General features: G+C 50.8%; 7 protein-coding genes across 7 annotated transcripts; 3 read left to right on the top strand and 4 right to left on the bottom strand.

The window, feature by feature from the left end:
• Positions 1 to 32: 32 nt before the first annotated feature.
• On the bottom strand, positions 33 to 2,374 carry PC9H_009947 (uncharacterized protein; the record flags this gene model as incomplete). Its single annotated transcript, XM_036779444.1, has 14 exons — positions 33 to 241; positions 292 to 439; positions 495 to 616; positions 677 to 742; positions 797 to 990; positions 1,052 to 1,266; positions 1,323 to 1,365; positions 1,417 to 1,583; positions 1,641 to 1,711; positions 1,762 to 1,903; positions 1,959 to 1,996; positions 2,053 to 2,112; positions 2,166 to 2,246; positions 2,302 to 2,374. The coding sequence occupies 14 exons, from the start codon at positions 2,372 to 2,374 to the stop codon at positions 33 to 35; spliced, it is 1,629 nt and encodes a 542-aa protein (XP_036628833.1).
• Positions 2,375 to 3,999: 1,625 nt separating this feature from the next.
• Positions 4,000 to 7,626, bottom strand: PC9H_009946 (uncharacterized protein; the record flags this gene model as incomplete). The annotated part of the gene is made up of 15 exons (XM_036779443.1): positions 4,000 to 4,379; positions 4,430 to 4,578; positions 4,634 to 4,731; positions 4,796 to 4,926; positions 4,985 to 5,251; positions 5,315 to 5,386; positions 5,455 to 5,545; positions 5,610 to 5,912; positions 5,956 to 5,987; positions 6,038 to 6,161; positions 6,210 to 6,658; positions 6,712 to 6,904; positions 6,960 to 7,152; positions 7,206 to 7,261; positions 7,315 to 7,626. 15 exons carry the CDS (start codon positions 7,624 to 7,626, stop codon positions 4,000 to 4,002), a joined length of 2,850 nt encoding a protein of 949 aa, XP_036628832.1.
• Positions 7,627 to 8,038: 412 nt separating this feature from the next.
• Positions 8,039 to 9,534, bottom strand: PC9H_009945 (uncharacterized protein; the record flags this gene model as incomplete). The annotated part of the gene is made up of 5 exons (XM_036779442.1): positions 8,039 to 8,296; positions 8,350 to 8,729; positions 8,783 to 8,857; positions 8,914 to 8,986; positions 9,046 to 9,534. The coding sequence occupies 5 exons, from the start codon at positions 9,532 to 9,534 to the stop codon at positions 8,039 to 8,041; spliced, it is 1,275 nt and encodes a 424-aa protein (XP_036628831.1).
• Positions 9,535 to 9,819: 285 nt separating this feature from the next.
• On the top strand, positions 9,820 to 11,630 carry PC9H_009944 (uncharacterized protein; the record flags this gene model as incomplete). The annotated part of the gene is made up of 11 exons (XM_036779441.1): positions 9,820 to 9,950; positions 10,005 to 10,023; positions 10,151 to 10,283; positions 10,366 to 10,441; positions 10,503 to 10,599; positions 10,664 to 10,696; positions 10,752 to 10,800; positions 10,857 to 10,885; positions 10,948 to 11,160; positions 11,222 to 11,412; positions 11,489 to 11,630. 11 exons carry the CDS (start codon positions 9,820 to 9,822, stop codon positions 11,628 to 11,630), a joined length of 1,113 nt encoding a protein of 370 aa, XP_036628830.1.
• Positions 11,631 to 12,035: 405 nt separating this feature from the next.
• Positions 12,036 to 12,977, top strand: PC9H_009943 (uncharacterized protein; the record flags this gene model as incomplete). The annotated part of the gene is made up of 1 exon (XM_036779440.1): positions 12,036 to 12,977. One exon carries the CDS (start codon positions 12,036 to 12,038, stop codon positions 12,975 to 12,977), a length of 942 nt encoding a protein of 313 aa, XP_036628829.1.
• Positions 12,978 to 13,397: 420 nt separating this feature from the next.
• On the top strand, positions 13,398 to 14,466 carry PC9H_009942 (uncharacterized protein; the record flags this gene model as incomplete). Its single annotated transcript, XM_036779439.1, has 7 exons — positions 13,398 to 13,480; positions 13,541 to 13,593; positions 13,656 to 13,731; positions 13,802 to 13,905; positions 13,958 to 14,035; positions 14,098 to 14,308; positions 14,364 to 14,466. 7 exons carry the CDS (start codon positions 13,398 to 13,400, stop codon positions 14,464 to 14,466), a joined length of 708 nt encoding a protein of 235 aa, XP_036628828.1.
• Positions 14,467 to 15,471: 1,005 nt separating this feature from the next.
• Positions 15,472 to 17,507, bottom strand: PC9H_009941 (uncharacterized protein; the record flags this gene model as incomplete). Its single annotated transcript, XM_036779438.1, has 12 exons — positions 15,472 to 15,727; positions 15,781 to 15,817; positions 15,875 to 15,999; positions 16,050 to 16,104; positions 16,158 to 16,206; positions 16,257 to 16,290; positions 16,341 to 16,417; positions 16,463 to 16,596; positions 16,655 to 16,753; positions 16,807 to 16,977; positions 17,031 to 17,239; positions 17,299 to 17,507. 12 exons carry the CDS (start codon positions 17,505 to 17,507, stop codon positions 15,472 to 15,474), a joined length of 1,455 nt encoding a protein of 484 aa, XP_036628827.1.
• Positions 17,508 to 17,735: the final 228 nt, after the last annotated feature.

Genomic DNA, 17,735 nt, shown 5'->3' with positions numbered 1-17,735 from the left:
GGGTAAGTAAGAGTTTTTGGTAGAACGTTAAATCATATAGCAACAGCCATGCTTGAATGTGACGAGGAACTTCGTGGTCTGAGCTCATGTTGCTCTCCTTGAGCTTCTTCATGTTTTGAGTGTTGTTGAAGGAAATTCCGCTGGCCCATTGTCATCGTTGCGGCTTCGCCGCCCATGAGAACCAAATCCTGCTGCTGCTGGTCCCCATCGAAGAGTGCTGCAGTTTCCTCCAGCGTACGCCCTGATGGCCCATTAGCTACTGCCGAGCGAAGAAAGAACACAGGGAAGTACCTTTCGTTTCAACGACGCACATAACAACGAAGATAAGCTCGAACAAGAGCCATCCAACGTATACTAAGTAATACCACCATCCGAGCGCTCGAATTGCTACTGGATTGACGAATTGATTGAAAGCGGATGTCAAATAGACCGTCAAGTTCTGACGCGCCCGTCAGGACCTTATGAACAACACAGAGAAACAACAGAGAACATACCATGACAGCGAACCCTCTTGCACGAATTTTATACGGCAGAATTTCCAGGGTATACGCAACGAGCATAGGCGTGTAGGCAATGTCGTAGAAAAGATAGAAAATAAAAATGAGAGGAATTGTTGCTTTTTGGAACCGAGTTGTCAGTAACATGGCATTTGCAGGAAATAATGTAGACGCCTTACCTTTTGCAGCAGCAGTGTTGTTTAATTCGCTGAAAAGCGCCGTGGTCAATGTCCACATCGAGAAAGCTGGAAACCGTCCCGTAAGTCTAGGAACTCGACCAATAGTGGAAGCTACCTCACTTATAAGCATCCCAGCATTCGATGCAATAAAGAGTGTGCGACGGCCGACCCAGTCAACGAGCATGGCTGCCGTGATAGCGATGAAGAAGTTGAATACTTGCAAGCCTCCGTTGATTGCCGCTTTGGTGCGTGTACTGGAAATGCCGACACCTTCAAGGACTAGGTTGATGTAATACGACACCAGACCGTTACCACTAAGACGTGATAGTATCAGGCAACTAGGTATGCGCCATTGAACCCTGGAGAGACACCCACCTCCATTGAGAAAATAGAGCGATCGCGACGATGATGCGTAGGCGCTTTCGATTCCCAGGAGTTGAAACCAAGCTATACCAGCTGGTGCTCTTGTTGATTTCTTCTTCCATCCGCAAGGCATGCCTTATCTGAGCGATCTCAAACACAACAAGCGGGTCGCGTTCGTCGCCACCGTTGGCATGATACTTCGCCAATGTACGGGCAGCTTGTCCCTCCTGTAAGATCACCTGCTTAGTAGATAGTCATGGCGACACGAGGACGGAGCACATACTAAGCCTTTAGATACAAGGAATCGAGGACTCTCTGGGAGGAGCCTATACCCTTCTTTTAGTGGCGACACGAGTTAGCGCAATAACTGAACCTACCAAATGAGAATGACCTGGAGCAATGGCGCAGCAGCCTGAATAAGGGTCGGTACACGCCATGACCACATACTCCCGCTCGCTTGATCATAGGAAGCGAAACACGACCAAGCGGAAACGATACTTCCAAGATACCAACTCGAATTGTATATCGAGGTGATCTTTCCTCGCTAAAATAACAGCCGATAAACAACCGCATATACCTAACGGGGGAAATAGTGGCGTACCTGTGTTGGATATGCCAGTTCGATGAGGAGCAGCGGCGCGGCGTTAAGTGAGAACGTTAACCCTACTCCGACTGTACTAATCATAAGGGGGCGAATGAGGGGTATGACAGGAGACACTGACTCATTACGCGTGAACCGATGAACATTTGGACGTTGGTAGAAGCGCATTGAAGGGCGACGCCAGCAAGCATGATCACTGAGCCGATGAAGAGAGCTGCCCGCCGACCCAGATTATCCGAAGCCAGTGGTGTTAGTGGCAAGCCCTTGATAGCCGTGTCGATAAGCCAAGGGGTGAAATCTAGGGCAGAGTAATCCTACCAGTAAACCACCGATGCTCTGCGCTGAATTAATTAATCCTGGATGATTATGTCGATCAGCTCTGATTCTGAGGGAATATTGCATGAGGAAGTACCCAAGGCGATCCCTGTCGGATGCTTGAAATATTCCTGCCAGTCGGGGATGATTTGGAGACCTTGAGTGGAATCGTAAGTTGTGCTCCTCCAGCCAAATGGATAAATAGCGTACCGTTGACCATTGAGGAATCCAAACCGTTGACAGCTGATGTCATCAGAGGGATGCATAGACAGAGATTAAGCATGAGAATGCCTGTATTACGCACGTCTTAAGAGGGGACACGAGCTACTGCATGTAACTTGCTCACCGTGATTCCGCCACCATGGCCCTCTATGTATGAAATCCACAATCGTCCATTCCGGCAACTGCCTTGGTGCCATATCTTACTATCCAGCCAGTTTATGAACCAATGTCAGAGGGGAGGGGAGGGAGTGTGGCTAGTCCAGAACGAAAGAGACACCGTAGCCCCACGATACGGAAAGCGGAGGAAAGATTGAGTGAGGTGGGGAAATCAAGAAATCTCCCACTCCGTGTAATGCTGGCTTCATATACCGCACGCGAGTACGAGATCTGAGCGTAAGTGTGATTTATTGCCTCCGCATCCTAGTGACTTGACCGTAAGAAGAAGGATCCAAAAGGAAGCACAAGGGTAGAAATGCGGGGTAACGAGGAATAAGCAATGGCATACGGTCCCTGGGGCCTGGTGGACGAGGAGACTCACGAGGGAAATTGATCAATATCGATCCGTTCATGGGGAGTTAAACACCCAAATAGGCCTACACTACACGGTTTCCGTAGGGCGGTCGATCGGCATCCATACCTTCTGGGATTTGAAGTTGGTAGATGCGGGGAAAGGCCGGAACCGAAACTGAGATTGGGAAGTTTTTAGAGTGCAGTCGTTGTGATTGCGCATCACTAGGATGGAGGTCTGATGCGAAGATGGTGACGTTTTTCATGAGAAACATATCGTCAAGTGAGGACGCCGGTGAGTAAAACATTGGCGAGAGTGTAGGCAGCTGCAGGTGAACGATTGAAGGGTAGGAGTGGTCGGCGAAACTTCGCATGCCACTGACGACAAAATTCGGAGAAATACCCTTGGGACAATTCACCGCGGAGGTCTTGTGAGACAAAAAATTGTCGTCGCCTACTCTCCAAAGGTAAAGTCTCCTTGAGTGGCGAACGTCGTAGCTATAGGCGATGCAAAAACTTACCGGGGAAAGGAACATACTCTTAATGAAGTATGAACCCTCTCCGCAACTTCGCGATGGAAATACATACATCGGCAGTGGTAGACAATCATGGAAGATCCCGTAGTCAAACCTGCCTGGTTTCCTGACGAGAGTGTCGGACAATAAAGTTGAAGCCTGAGATGTCCGATTAAACGGATTTCCCTTCGCGCTAGAAGCACGAAATACGCAGACGTGAGACCGAAAAGGCGAGATTAGGCGTGTGTTTGCACTGATCGCCGGTGGTAGTATTGCAGGAGGTTGCTTGTTTGATGCTCGAATGGTGCCCATGTACCCATGCCAGTAATGGCTGAACCGTCGTGGTGGGTCGACCATGTGTGGCTTGCGTGGGACCGTCGCTCGTGGATCGCGCCGTTCGCAATGCGCTGGATGAGCAGAGGTACCACTGGTACCGTGCCTAGCTAGGCCGCCAAAATATCACCGAAGTAAGGCGGCTTTCTGCGTTGCACTCTCGCCAACGTGATCTTCTTCCTGAGCCAACCGACCTTCAACTTTACCTCCCCAGACGCGGGTGCAATACCACCGGCAACCTACCGGACTCCAGTCCTCTTCCAAGAGAATCAGGTACCAGCGGTAGGGGGGGAGAAAGAGCGTATCGATCCCATTTTCCTTTTCCGACGAACGAGTCATTCAAAAAGGAGCTGTTCACCCAATCTCGAACGAATGTATACAACTCACAAAAAGCTACAAAAGATACAGTAATAATGATAGTTACTCGTCCAGCCTCCGGCATACACTATATTCACTATATAAACCATCTACATATCCCATTCATCCCACATACCGGGTTGGCTGGATGCGGACGCGGGGGTGGCGACGGAACTTTGGATCGCCACCGTCGGCTCCAACGCAACGACTTTCTCCTTAGAATTTGTATCATCCTTGCCGTTCTTCATCGCTACCAAGGTAACATCTTCGAATTCGCCCTGCAAGGGGCCGCTATAAAGTAAGCGGATATCATTCCCTTCGATGACTTGCACAAGGCGCGCCGACTCGATTTCGCGGACTTCGATAAACGACGCTGAGAAGAGCAGGATATGGGGTCCGCGGTGGGCATATGACGCAGCCTGCGTTTCCCACTTGATGTACCCGGACTTCCTTTGAGGGACTCCGTGTTTCGAGATGTAGCATCCCAAAGCTACAATGAACGCGTTGGCCGAAGATGGGTAGGCTAGTGGAAGTACTTACTATCATAAATCACCAGCAACTCCCGATCGTTGCTTCTTACCAATCCCAGTGGTTTCGCGTCCAAAGTATGTTCCTTCAGATCAGCCATAGGGGGATTCTGTGATGAAGATGAGAAGTCTGGAACAAGGCTGGCATATGACTTGGCGACGCTGGCGGTAGAATGAAGTGAGAAATTCAATATTGTACCATGGGGAGTACACCAACTTCGTAGGATTCACGATCACTATGGAGTCAGTAGTACAAACGCCGATTGTCTTGACGAGCACCGTTACATCGTGAGCATCCTTGGGTATAGAGCCAGGCTACGGATCCAACGGTTAGAACTATCAGCTTCAGTAGTAATGTTTGGAGGGGAAGGGTGCAAACCTCGCCCAACGGCCGAAAGGACATCGAGGAGCCACTGCGCTTAGGTACAATGGCAGTTGAGCCAACGTCCATTGCTTCAAGTACGTTGAGGCCAACGGAGAGGCTCAAAGTCTTTCTGGAAGCGTATATCACTGAAAGAAATTAGTGATATACGCACGATGGAGCTACAACAGCTTATGAGAGCCGCACCTAGCATCCGGCGCTCAACCTGTGCATGTTTAAAGAACAGTACATTCCCCGTGCCAGCACCAGAATCACCGCCGGCTATACGCTCCAAGGAAGCATCTAGCGCTTGTTTAGATGCTTCCCCCAGAGCAAAGCGGGCCAGTAGATCCAGCGAATACGACACCAAGGATGTGTCATAATGAACCAGGAATTTATTGAAATCCTTCCCGTCCATCGATTGTATTGCCGCCATGGAAATCGGGTTGTTGCAGCTGAGTACTTTGCGGAACGCTGAAATAATGGTCGGTACACATGTGGTTGTGATAGTAATGAAGTAGAAACCTTCATATTGACCTTCGTCTCCCTTCGGAGACAGATAAATTCCTGTGATGCATCCCACGGCAATGAATTTTCTCCTGCCGCTGACTGGAATGCAGTGTGGTCAGTCGCAGAATACGAAAGGAGCATCATATACTCGCCAAATGGTACAGCACATATTATTCTTCCTGATATTTCGGATGATGCAGGGGTACTTGTTATGAAACTTCGGAAGAAACGATCGTTCATTGTCTTTTGGAGGAACCACTAGTAAACGATGATCAGATACCTTGCTTGCTCTGCACACGGCGATCTGGCAAGGGACACGTACCATGGAGGCCTCGTCCCGCACTCGATTTACAGCCAGGGTATCAAGCAAAGCATTGTGCCACTTCTGCCGCAGAGCTTCGCTTGTGACATAGAAGGTATATCGGCGAGTAGATCGACTAGAAGCATGGTATACAGTAAACGGGTATAATGCGACGTCAACGCGTCTGAGGCTATCGAGGATACCACCCGTATCTTCAGCTTTTTCTCTGCGGGTCTCTGGTGGACCCGAGAAAGACGCGAGACGCAGGTATGAAAGATGTATAGGCTTGGACGGCTGAGTCAACAGTCGGGTCGAAAAAGTTGGCTGACGGAAGACTGACTCTGGAAACGGCAACCCGTTTGATGACTCCGCCACGTTTTTCTTCTTGGTTGATCAAGACTGAGGGCACTGTAACGAAGGCTTGGCATTCGGAGAGTAATGACACGCACGATAGTTATCTAGCAGAGCTAGGTTTTGGTCTAACCAGGTCGAAAAGCCCGCGTCAGAGCGGCCTCGGCGAGCTACCATGCTCTCGTAAACGAGAGTCCGGTTATCATCATACAAATCCATGTTCTAAACCAATAAGGCCAGAGCGCTGTGCAGCAAACGGGAATAACTTACTAATATTTCACCGGGTCGCAAGACCATGTTCTCACACAAGGCCCAAAACTTGACCTTCGCCTCCGCAGCCTCTATTCCCGGCTGAGTCTCCTTCACGCAATCACCTATGATCCCGAGGATGATTGGGAGTGTTTGCAGGTCTGGGTGATCTTCATAATCGCCCTTCTCCGTCAACTTCAATATCTGGCCGAGGAGAAGGTTTAATCGGGGCAGGCGAGTGACTGGGCGGGATAAGAAGGTGACGAGATCGCGCTTACGGATGCGAGATAGGTGAGTGGGTGAAAGTTTCTGGAGACTGGAGATGGATGAAGACGTGGCGGAGGTGACGGCGTGAATAAAAGTCGCGTATGACTTGTTCTTTTTGAGCTCTCGACGATGCCGGGATTCAGCGATAGGGTAGTGTTTGATATATGTGATATATGAGTCCCGAAAGCCGGGGTTCAAAATTGCTGAAAAATAGGTGATGAACAAGGTATAAGGACAGGGATAACAGAGGGATCACCTTCGAGAATCACGTCTGCTATGCTTTGAATGAGGGGGTGTTGGTCTCTTTGACGAGCGAAGAGAGCTGCTAGCATACGTTGGTGGTGATCGATGATGTTGTTGCCATTATAGAACACCTCTGAAATAAAAGATTCCAGTGACCCGCCCTCTATTATGGGCGGATCGGCCGCTCTTAATCCATGGATGAATATCTACGGAAACTCTGGATGAGTCGGGGTACGACGTCTTGGACGAATCAACACGGACTGCTTGTACGGCCACCAGATCGGCGACATAGTCAGCTTCGCTCTTGATCACCTCGAAAATCACGGATTGCCTTTGGACTTCTTCCTTTCCCAATGCTTCTCTGGCTTCATCTGGGACCAGTTTGTGCCATTCCTGGTCCTTATCCTGGAGCTTCCCTTTCTGGAAATTGAGCAAGTTTTCTTCAGAGTCTAACCTAGGCACCTGCGTCAACATGGCTGCACATAACGAAGCAGACGCGAGGCTCACGATAGTTTGGAGAGCTCTTTAGACAAGTCTTCAGCTTCACCATCCGTGGCAGATGACTAAGTACGATGTTCAGCTGTATTACCTTGTCTTACAACCAGTCTCATAATACCTCAGCAGCAGTGTAGTAATGTTCATCTTCGTCGTGATCTGCGTGATAGGACGAAGCGTGCGACGCGATTGACACCATTGAAGGTTCCTTCCTCAATTGAGGTGCGCCTGCCCGTTGGCCTGACAGGTCACTTCTGCTGCGAGAATGCCTCATCGTCTGCGTGGGAGGTGTAAGTGACGCACTGCTAGAGGTCGAACGGTACATCTGCGGCTCAGGAAACGCCATCCGTGTGCTCGTCCCGGTGACGGGTCCCGCTCCTACAACTCCACTCTCAAACATGCTAGTCGCGCGACTAAGTCCGCCGTCCGCCATTGGCCGAAAGTCATATCCGGTGCTAGTATTTGGACGGTTGCTAGTCCTCGAGTTCGAAGCTCTTGGTGTGTCTGGTGAGTTTGTTACTACATCGTCCCATGGGTTCGTTAGACGTTGGCTCATGCCATGGCTTGTAGTAGCCCTTGTGCCGTGTGAGGGTGGCGACAATTCGAATGCCCAAGGGCTCTCTGGGACGGGAAACGCAGGGCCGCTCGGGTTCTGAGGGGGGCGTGCACCGTATGGAATGTCGACTTGAGGCCTGCGCCGGTCGTGCTCAGGCTGTTCATGAGGGCGCATTATGAGAAGGACAGCTCTGAAATTGCTCGACGCGTTATCTAATCTCAGAAGTAAGTTACAGGGGTTAGGAGGCAGAAAATAGTAGTTAAAGGTGAATATGCTATATACGCCGTGCTCAATCCGTCTGCATCGCTCCACCTCCTTCTTCGAAGTTCTCTGCTGCAAATACGAAGCACATCCCATCATCTCCTGCCGATATGACTGTGCCATTGACACCCAAGGCTGCAGCCAAGACAGAGGCCTGATGGCCAACATGTTCGCATAGCTGCGTACTTGTCCGCGCATCCCACGTCTTCAAATTTCTGTCTGCGGATGCGGTCACTACGTAGTAGCTTTTCGGGGCGGCAAGCGGTAAGATCGCAGTCACCGTTTCCTTAGGGGACGGTAATCAGAACACAGGATGCACGCAGTCAAAACGCAACTTACTTCATGTTTGAGTGTCCCTCGCAACCGCCAGGTGTTTGAATCCCATATACAAGCCTTGCCATCAGTCCCACCCGTAATCAGCACCAGCGGCCCATTGGATGTCCCGGACAAGTCAACAAACGCTATTGACTCAACGCTATCAGCTTCTGAATGGCCAGTCAAAGTCGCAACGACGTCGCCCTTCACAAGACTGACGATGCGAGTAAGCCCGTTGGACCCGCCGACAACGACGATAGTTGACGAAGGGTTGATGGCGATGCTAGTCACCTCTCCGACGCTGAACTTCCCTTCACTGCTCAGTCGTTTGAAAACTGGAGTGTCTGATCGAGGGTCCCAATATATAAGATCGCCACCAGCACAAGCGGTGATAATTCGTTTTCCTAGTTATAGTGTTAGACATAGTAGGCTGACGTCGGTGTTGTGTGAGTCGTACCATCTGGCGTAAATTCGCCGCATTGTACAGGACCACTGTGGCCCGAAAGCACTTGCATAGTGTTTCCTGACGGCACTGCAAAGACGAGGCACGTAAGTCAAGCACCTATGTGAGAATTAGGATGCACGTACGCTGCCATAGCCAGACGGTGGCATCTTGCGACCCAGCAAGCAATACATTCCCCTTCGGGTGCCATCTCAGGAACTACAAAGCGAAGGAATTTCTTTTGACAACAAGTTGCAAGAATACATAATCGTACTGACCATAACCTCATCTGGTCCTTGAAGCTCCGTCAGAAACTCCCATGTCTTCCAATGCTCCTTGCCTACTCTTCGCCATATTCTCACTTTGCCGTCCATACCGCCAGTGGAAAGCATCTCCCCGTCGTGGCTGAATGCGATGGACGTGACACTGTCGGTGTGTCCGGTCAATTTGGCGACCAGTTCGCCGTTCGAAGTGTTCCAGATGTACCCTAAATCGTCTTCTCCACCAGTAGCTGCAAGAGGCTGTGTCGGATGCGCCGCTACGCAAAAGACGGAGCCATTGTGCGACGCAAAGTGTTGTATGCAATTTGTGCCGTAGTCTATAGTTGAGCTTCCTGGTAGGTCACCAACTTCGTCGTCTTCGTCATCCTCGTCCATGGGTCTGTCCTCTGTGTCTGGTACTTCGGCGAGGACCTCATCTGCTTCGATATATTGCTCCTCCTCGTCGAAATCGTTGTTATCGTCCGGCTGATTTGGATTTGAGGCCATGAGTTCCGAGGAGAGTGTGTACTGCTAGCCCCCGCTTCGCGTCCGAGGTTTATACTGGCGACGTCCAAGGTGGATCACCAAGCAGCTGAGTAACTCGAGTACGGTGATTGATGCTCATCGATGATTTGTGATCGCATCGCAAAATATTTCCGTTATCGTTTGGGCGCCTATCTTATCTGCAGAAATAAGCGGGCTTACATCATCCAAGAACTTACACGTAGTGAGTTAGGACTCGGAGCGTGACCGACGCCAGAATTTCCTTACACTTTCTTCCATACCATCATAATGCGAGCGACAATTCCTTTCTTCGTCGCCGGGCTCTGGGCTGCAGCCGCAGCAGCTTCTAATGTAATTGACCTCACCCCCGCGAACTTCGACGAGGTCGTTGGACAGGGCAAGCCAGCATTGGTTGAGTTGTACGTTCTTCATTTACTTTAGTAATCGCGTATACTAAGGTAACACCAACGCAGCTTCGCACCATGGTGGTATGTATATCTTGACAGCCATGCATACTAGTGGACTGACGCTATTCGATAATACCAGCGGACACTGCAAGGCACGCCTTTATGCGTTCATTCTACGTTTAAGAGAAATTCTGACCGGGAATATTCAATAGAACCTCGCGCCAGTCTACGAGCAGCTGGGGGATGCCTTCGCACACGCAAAAGACAAGGTCGTCATCGCCAAAGTCGATGCGGACGGCGAGGGAAAGCCTCTGGGCCAAAAGTACGGTGTTACGGGTTTCCCAAGTACGTGTGACAGAAACCCGCGAAGCGCCAGTATTTCTCATCGGCTTTTGTTCTCCCACCTACTCCTCGCGTCGCTTGATAGCTTTGAAGTGGTTCAAGGCAGATGGGACGCACGAGCCGTATGAATCCGGACGTGATTTGGATTCATTAGCCGCGTTGTGAGTGTAGAGTTTTATGGGATGGGCGTGGGTACTCGGGCTGATGACTTGTTCCGTCTAGCATCACCCAGAACTCTGGTGTGAAGTCGAACATCAAACCTCCCCCGCCTCCCGAGACTCTCATCCTCGATTACCACACTTTCGATGAAGTTGCCCTTGTGAGTTAGGCGTAGCGCCAACGAAGGCACCGTGTTCAGCTTCTGACTGCTCTGCAACTTCTAGGACAAGTCCAAGAACGTACTAGTTACCTTCACGGTCGGTGTTCTGTGTGGTGGCAAACGTAGTACTAGCTCATTTTGCTTCCGCACAGGCGCCATGGTGTGGACATTGCAAGAACTTGAAGCCAGTATACGAGAAAGGTAAGCAAATTCTGTTATTTTTAGCCGTGATCACCTGGATTCATAACGAACCCCAGTTGCAAGCGCCTTCAAGCCAGAATCCAACGTAAGTTCGCTCGGTATCGGCTTGGTCGGATGATGGATCCACTGCTCACGGAATCCTTCTAGTGCGTCGTAGCCAACATTGACGCCGACGATAAGAAGAACAAGGATATCGCGCGGAGGTACGAGGTATCTGGCTACCCGACTATTAAATTCTTCCCCGCCGGCTCGGACCAAGCTGAAGACTACGAGGGAGGCCGCAGCGAGGCAGACTTCGTGCAGTTCCTCAATGAGAAGTGCGGAACACAGCGTGCCGTCGGCGGAGGGCTCTCCGATGATGTGAGTGCTGCAGATTCCAGCGTCTACATCAACAGCATTGCTGACATCGTTTTGCCTGCAGGCTGGCCGTTTGGCGCAACTCGACGATCTAGCCCACAGATTCTTCGTCGCGGCAGCTGATGTCCGCGGTTCTATCTTGCAAGAAGCCACTCACATCGCTGCTACACTTGGAGACGCGTCTAAGCACTACCTGCGCGTCATGGAGAAGGTCGTCAATGGATCCGAAGCCTATATCGAGAAGGAATCCAAGCGGTGAGCGTCTACTTTTTTTTTCTCCGTCTACACGAGGTCGTACTCATGCTCGCGCCCTACAATCTCCGCAACCCAGTCTCGCATCTATCCTCGCGAAACGCACCATGTCCCAGGCAAAGCTCGACGAGATCAAGATCAAGGCCAACATCCTCCGCGCGTTCGTCGATAAGAAAGTGGAGGAGACAGAGAGTGTTGCCCGCGATACTGCTGAGCTGTGATCGTACTTACTACGTGTCTTCTTTCAATTGATGTTATAATCGTCTCCGGTGCGGACGGGTGCAAGAGCCGTGGTATATACACGTTCACAGACGCAGGTCATAGCCTGCCTCGTGTTTGAGATCGTTGACAGGGAATTCGCAAACATTCTCGTGATCGTCCTCACCGCACAAAGCAGCCTCACTCATATATAAGATGAGGCTAAGAGATCCGTCCCCCTCTTGATTGTCATCTTGGTGCTCCCTCTTCCAATAATAACGCCAACACTTTTGTTATCGCAGTTGCTGGCGAGTGGCTTGTATTATATCGCCCTGGAGCCTATCCTCTCGTATCTTTCCCATCGGTGGGTATACACATGTCGCTCCATTCTTGCTCGCTTTCACACTCTTCTCCACCCTCAAGATAAAATGTCATCTATATCGTACACCGACGATGAACCTGTAATACCGAACTCATTATATGAACTCCGGCCTTGTCGATATCGAACGACGAAAGAGGCCTGGAAACACCTCTCAGAACGCGATCTACATAAGGCCGCGGCTCCATCCGCCGTCCGCATAATATCCTGGAACGTCGACTACGCAGAGGACGACTGCATCCCCCGCCTCGAAACAGCGCTCGAGTACCTGCGATGCGACATCTTTCACTGCGAATCCGGCAAAGCCCCGGAGCCCTGCTGCATCCTCCTGCAAGAAGTCAACATTGAGGCCTTCGCCACGATACTCCACGACGACTGGGTCAAGAACCACTTCATCGTCACCCCTTCGACGACACGCAAATGGCCGGAGGACGCATACTATGGGAACGTGACGCTCGTCTCGCGGAAGGTGCCTGTGGTGTTTGCTGGGATCTTGGAGTTTGGGTGCTCGGGCATGCAGCGGACGGCAGTGATCGTTGATGTGCGGATGAGAGTATTGGAGTCGGAGGGGCAGGATGTGCTTGTCCGCGTGGTTAACACGCACCTGGAGTCTTTGCCCTCGGGTACGATGGCTCGGCCCAGACAACTCAACATCATATCAAAGCTCCTAACGGAGGACAAATTGCATAGCGGGATAGTTTGCGGCGATATGAATGCAATCATGCCAGAAGACAAACGACTCCCTCAGCAGAACGGACTGCGAGATGCATGGCGGAAAGGGGATGAGGACGAGAGCGGATTCACCTGGGGTTATCAGGGGAAGGATGTAGGAAAATTTCCGCCCGGACGGCTTGATAAAGTCTTGTTCGTGCCTCGCCGAGGGCTAAAAGTGGACGAGCCAGCAAAAATCGGCGTCGGTGTGCAAACACAGGAGGGCAAATTCGCCAGCGATCACTATGGCCTAGTCACCACGGTCCGCGTTCTTCGATGAGCTCGCATTTCGTATTTTTTTCTTTTTTTTCGGGACTCGCGTGCTGTACCTGTATGTTCTGGATTGTTCTGTTCGATCATTTATGATAGCAAATCACCTCAGACTGTGCCCTGGGACACGCGAGATAACGAGAATGCCGTCAGTGAGAGGCGGCGGCGCGTTGGCGGGATGTCGGCGTTGCGCTCGACGACGAGCGCAAAAGTACAGCACAGCGTATATACGCGGTGATGACGGCCAGAATCAAGGGCGAAGTGCTGCGCGTGCCGCAAGCCAAGCGGGAATGCTCAGGTATTTGTCCTTGTTTACGACAAGGAAGAATCAGGCTCCCAAATAAATAGCGCGGCCTCGCAACGATTCCTCTTGTTGCTCTCTTTTGCTTCCCACTCACAAACAGGCCTTTCCCGCCCCCTCCCGTCCAAGATGAAGTTCACAGTCGTCGCGACATCTCTGTTCTGTGCCGTTCTCGCCCTTGCGCAGACCCCTGGGTTCACAATCAACACTCCGTATGCCCAGTTTTTCCTCCGAGGAGCAAAATGCGGCGACTGATATTGATCCATGCGCAGTACGAACCCTGTACAATGCCAGCCTTTGCTCATCTCTTGGGTTGGTGGCCAAGGTATGCTGCTCATCGTTGCAGGCGGAAATGACTTTTGCTGACGCGCGACTTTTTACGTCTAGGACCCTTCTTCTTGGTAAGCAATCGTCGTTACGGAAGCGCGGCTTTCTCTCTGATCAATTTTGCGCTTCGTTTTTGGTACACTTCAGTCGTAAGTTATACAAGGGTTCGCTTGTTTCGTATGTCAGCTCATTGGTGTTGATGATAGTGTACACAATGGTGACGACCCTTCGGGCCCCGCCATTGCTGACCTTGGCGAGCAGCCTGCTGGCGCAACGTCATTCTCCTGGCAACGCGTGACTTTCCAAGCCAGTACGTCGGCTATGTTCACGTGTATCCTCGATTTCCCGCTAACACGGTATAGATACCCGTCTTGGTTTCTCACTCCGTGACCAGACCGGTGCCACCGCGCAATCCGCAGCAGTCACTGTCCAAGCTGGTCGTGAGTATCAACGCTTATTTCCCTCTTGCGGGCATTTCTTAACTGCCGTACTTGCATCTTAGCCGATAACAGCTGCTTGAACGGCGGTTCCTCGAGCTCTGGCTCTGATTCCGCTTCCGGTACAACCAGCACTTCCGCTGCCGCCCCTGGCACGACCTCTTCGGCCCCTGCCGCTCCTACCACAACCGCTCCTGGAGCCTCTTCCACAACCGCTGCGGTTACTTCGGGAGCAAGTACTTCGGTTCCACGAACAAGCTCTGTCACTAGCTCCGGGTGCGTCGATATTTGCTTCCACTAGTCCCTGATAACTGACTTCCTCCATTAACAGCACGGCCGCGCCCGCCCAGACAAGTAACGCTGCGTCTGCCCAAGTTGCGCAGATTGGCGCTGCTGGCCTTGTCGGCGCTGCCCTCGTCGCCATCCTTGCTTAAGGAAGCAAAAATTCGTGCTTGATCGTCGGGCGCTTGATGGCATGGTTCACGCTCGTTGCAGTCTTTTCTCGTTACCTAAAGGACAACTGTTCTGAGAGACCGTAATACTTGTTTAATCGGACACCCCAACCCTAGGTATCCTTTCTCCCTCTCAACCCTCCGCCTTACCTACTATCTACGAACTTGGTACTTGCTTTTGTTACGGACTTTTCACGATCATGGTGTGCTCTTTTTAATCGACGCCTTTTTACGTAGAGTGGATGTTGTGAACTGAGCGCATGCTGTTTTGCATCTGTAGAAGTCTCCCCGCCCTCGAGCTTCCAAGTTTGTTTATACCCGAAGTGTTGTTTCGATGTTGTACGCTCCTTGAAAATCTACTGGTCTCCGTATCTGACACCTCCATGCCATATTGTGTGCGTCCTTGATGACAACTTTCGTGAATTGAAAGCTCCAGTTGCATGATCTGTTGACATAATTTGTCAAGCTTATTTCCCCACTTTCGACGCTGCTGCCTCGTTCCAGAATGTTGGTTGCTAGCTCATAATCCAAATCCCGAAATTCGAATCTTCAGTGAAATCTCTTCACCATACCTTAACTAGCTCGAATCGGGTCGAAAGCAACTTTCTGTATAGGGAACACAGGACTACTTTCCAGCTAGATGATTACTCCAATCCATAAGAAATGTCTTTATGTACGGAATGCTGATAAGATATACATCAATATTTACTATATGTACTATCACTAGAACGAAGTCCATCTACAGAACTAACCGTGTGCACGACAGTGCGAATACCAAAAATATGGCGAAGGTATCAATATGTGGGCGGGACGCAGCATTCCATCCTGGCGGGAGAGCCAGAGTTACTGTTGGCTCCTCGAGGGTCTTTGTGGAAGTTGTTAGCAAGCCCTGGGCGTTCGTCAAAATCAATGTCTGTAACGCCGGTTTCGGAGAAATTGTCGGTATAGCGGATGCGTTGACGCCATTTGGACCGCCTAAGACCGGTCTTAGTAGGTGCTTGTCGCCAGACCGGAGGATACGATGCCGCCATTCGAGGTTGGGACTGAGGCGTTGAATGCGTAGGGAGGGGTGGTAAAGGTTGGCGTGGGGAGGGGGAAGTTGGGAAGGGTGGTGGCAACGGTGGAGATACCAGAGATGAATTCGAATACAGAGGAGACGGCATCTATGGGCGACGGCGCAGCAGTTTGGTTGCGGAGGGAATAGAAGCCAATCATCGGGGGTTCCTTGCGGTTGATACCGTAGCTTGTGTAGGCGTAAGTTCAGAAACGATGACGAGGGATGGTAAGAGATGTTACCTGAAGATCGAGTACACACTGCGTAGGAAGCTGGCACCTGATGATTATAATAGTCAGTAAAAGGGTGTAACGAGGAGAATTAGGTGTCCTGTACCGATTTGCCAGTCGATGCCATCTGAGCTGAGGGGCGCCGCCATTGGCCAACTCAGGCAAAGATTCGGGTTGCCAGCGGCGGGACCGATGATATACTCATAGGGTTGTAGATCATAACTCACACCGCTGTAAACAGACCTTAGATACGCCTGTGAGGCTTTGGGGGATGCACGCACCCGAAGGTAAAGGATATCGGTACAGAAGTGTCACACGGGATGGCCCATTGTCCAGCTAGAAGGCCTCGTTAGTTTCATAACCCAGTTCTGTATGGAGAGCAAGCATACAAGTGTCAACAAGCCGGGCTCCATCAATCAATGAGAAAAGGCGGGAGACCTGGGGATTGATGAGGGAACAAGAATGGATGACTCTACTCTGGTACTTACATCTTGGAAAGGTCCATATAGCCCGGGCGTTCCGCTGTGAAGGGGTAAGTGGATAAAGGAAGTGATGATGAAGGCGATACGTACATGTCAATCAAGGCAATAGACATATTGTTTGTGACATTGGTATATGTCGGCATCGGTGCCAACCGAGTATGGTTTACCTGCAACGCGTTAAGTGGGCCAACTCAGTATGTCATTAACCTTACAGAGAATCCGCCCAAAGGGATAGCCCATTGGAGATAAGAAGATACATTACTTTCGGAGGCGAACGGGGCAAATTGAACAACTGGGTTCCATGAAATGTTGGCTGGCTGCATTACAACGGAAGCATCGATAGCCCCTAAGCTCAAGAGAATGAATATTTCGTAACTTCTTTGAGCAAAAGAGGGGATTATCACCGAGCGAGATTGTGCCGGAGGTATTTCTGGTAAGATGAAGTCCGAATAGAGGGTATTCCAAGAGGCCTCGTTGGGCGAGGTTTACCAAGAACGGAGTAGCTGTCGTCGTTGTCAGGAGGGCCTCTCAGTTGGAATAAGTAACATTCACTGACAGTTTGTGACGGTTTGATTTACACTAGAGAGGCGGGGGAAACCCAGTCCAAGTAATCCAGTCGTTCTATCCGTAAGAGTGACGTTGGAATCGGTAATGATCCCCATCGTCTGGTCCGGGATTGTTAAATTGGCTATAGTCACCCTCTCGCGAGCAATGAAGCCGTTGGAAGCTAGGTGGATGAAGCTGAGCCAAACTCAAGAAGCCGCCATCCACAAAACGTACATGTCCCGTCTGCGTAGCTAGCATTGAAAGAAGTTTGATTTCCATTGACGGCTGCGAACGAAGGGCTCTCGTACGAGAGAGGGTACCGCGGGATAGCATTGCAAGTCTCCGTTGTGCATGCAGAAGATGCAAGCCAAAGATCTGACGAAGCCGTGTCCAAAGCCACCCTGAAATTCATCCCGCCGACCTCGATAATCGAATAATACGATCTAAAGAAGGCCTCATGAGCTAAACCCTGGCATCCTCGCAGACAGAGACGCGAACTGACTGTCCGTCGCTTGCCAGAATAGCAGACGTTATTCCAATGTTCGTTTCGTTCAAAGCTCGCTTCTGTATTCGAGGGGATGACCCTGGAATAGCTGGCAGCGAGATGTGCTGCGCGGAAGGGACTACAAGCCGCGTCGGTACTGTGCCATTAACTTGCAGCGGGGAAGCCAGGAAAGCCACTAGCAGAAGTAATAACGCCTGGGGCAACATGTTGTTTGAGTTCGGGATTATTTTGCAGGTTGCGGCATAGGCAGCGGCGAGAAACGAGTGTTGGCTTCAAAGATGCTGGACCATGAGAGAAAGTAACAAGTATTATAAGCGTTGTTAGGCGCCCGCCGCCCATGAAATATAGACTCTCCCTTGGCAACAGCCTTAGTTAGGGGCTGTCCATAGGTAATCGTTTCGCCTCCATCGTCAAACATTCACGACACGATCATA

Source organism: Pleurotus ostreatus (genome assembly GCF_014466165.1).
Source record: "Pleurotus ostreatus strain PC9 chromosome Unknown scaffold_7, whole genome shotgun sequence".
In the NCBI taxonomy this organism is placed as follows: Eukaryota; Fungi; Basidiomycota; class Agaricomycetes; order Agaricales; family Pleurotaceae; genus Pleurotus; species Pleurotus ostreatus.
This window is presented reverse-complemented; position numbering and strand designations above follow the sequence as displayed.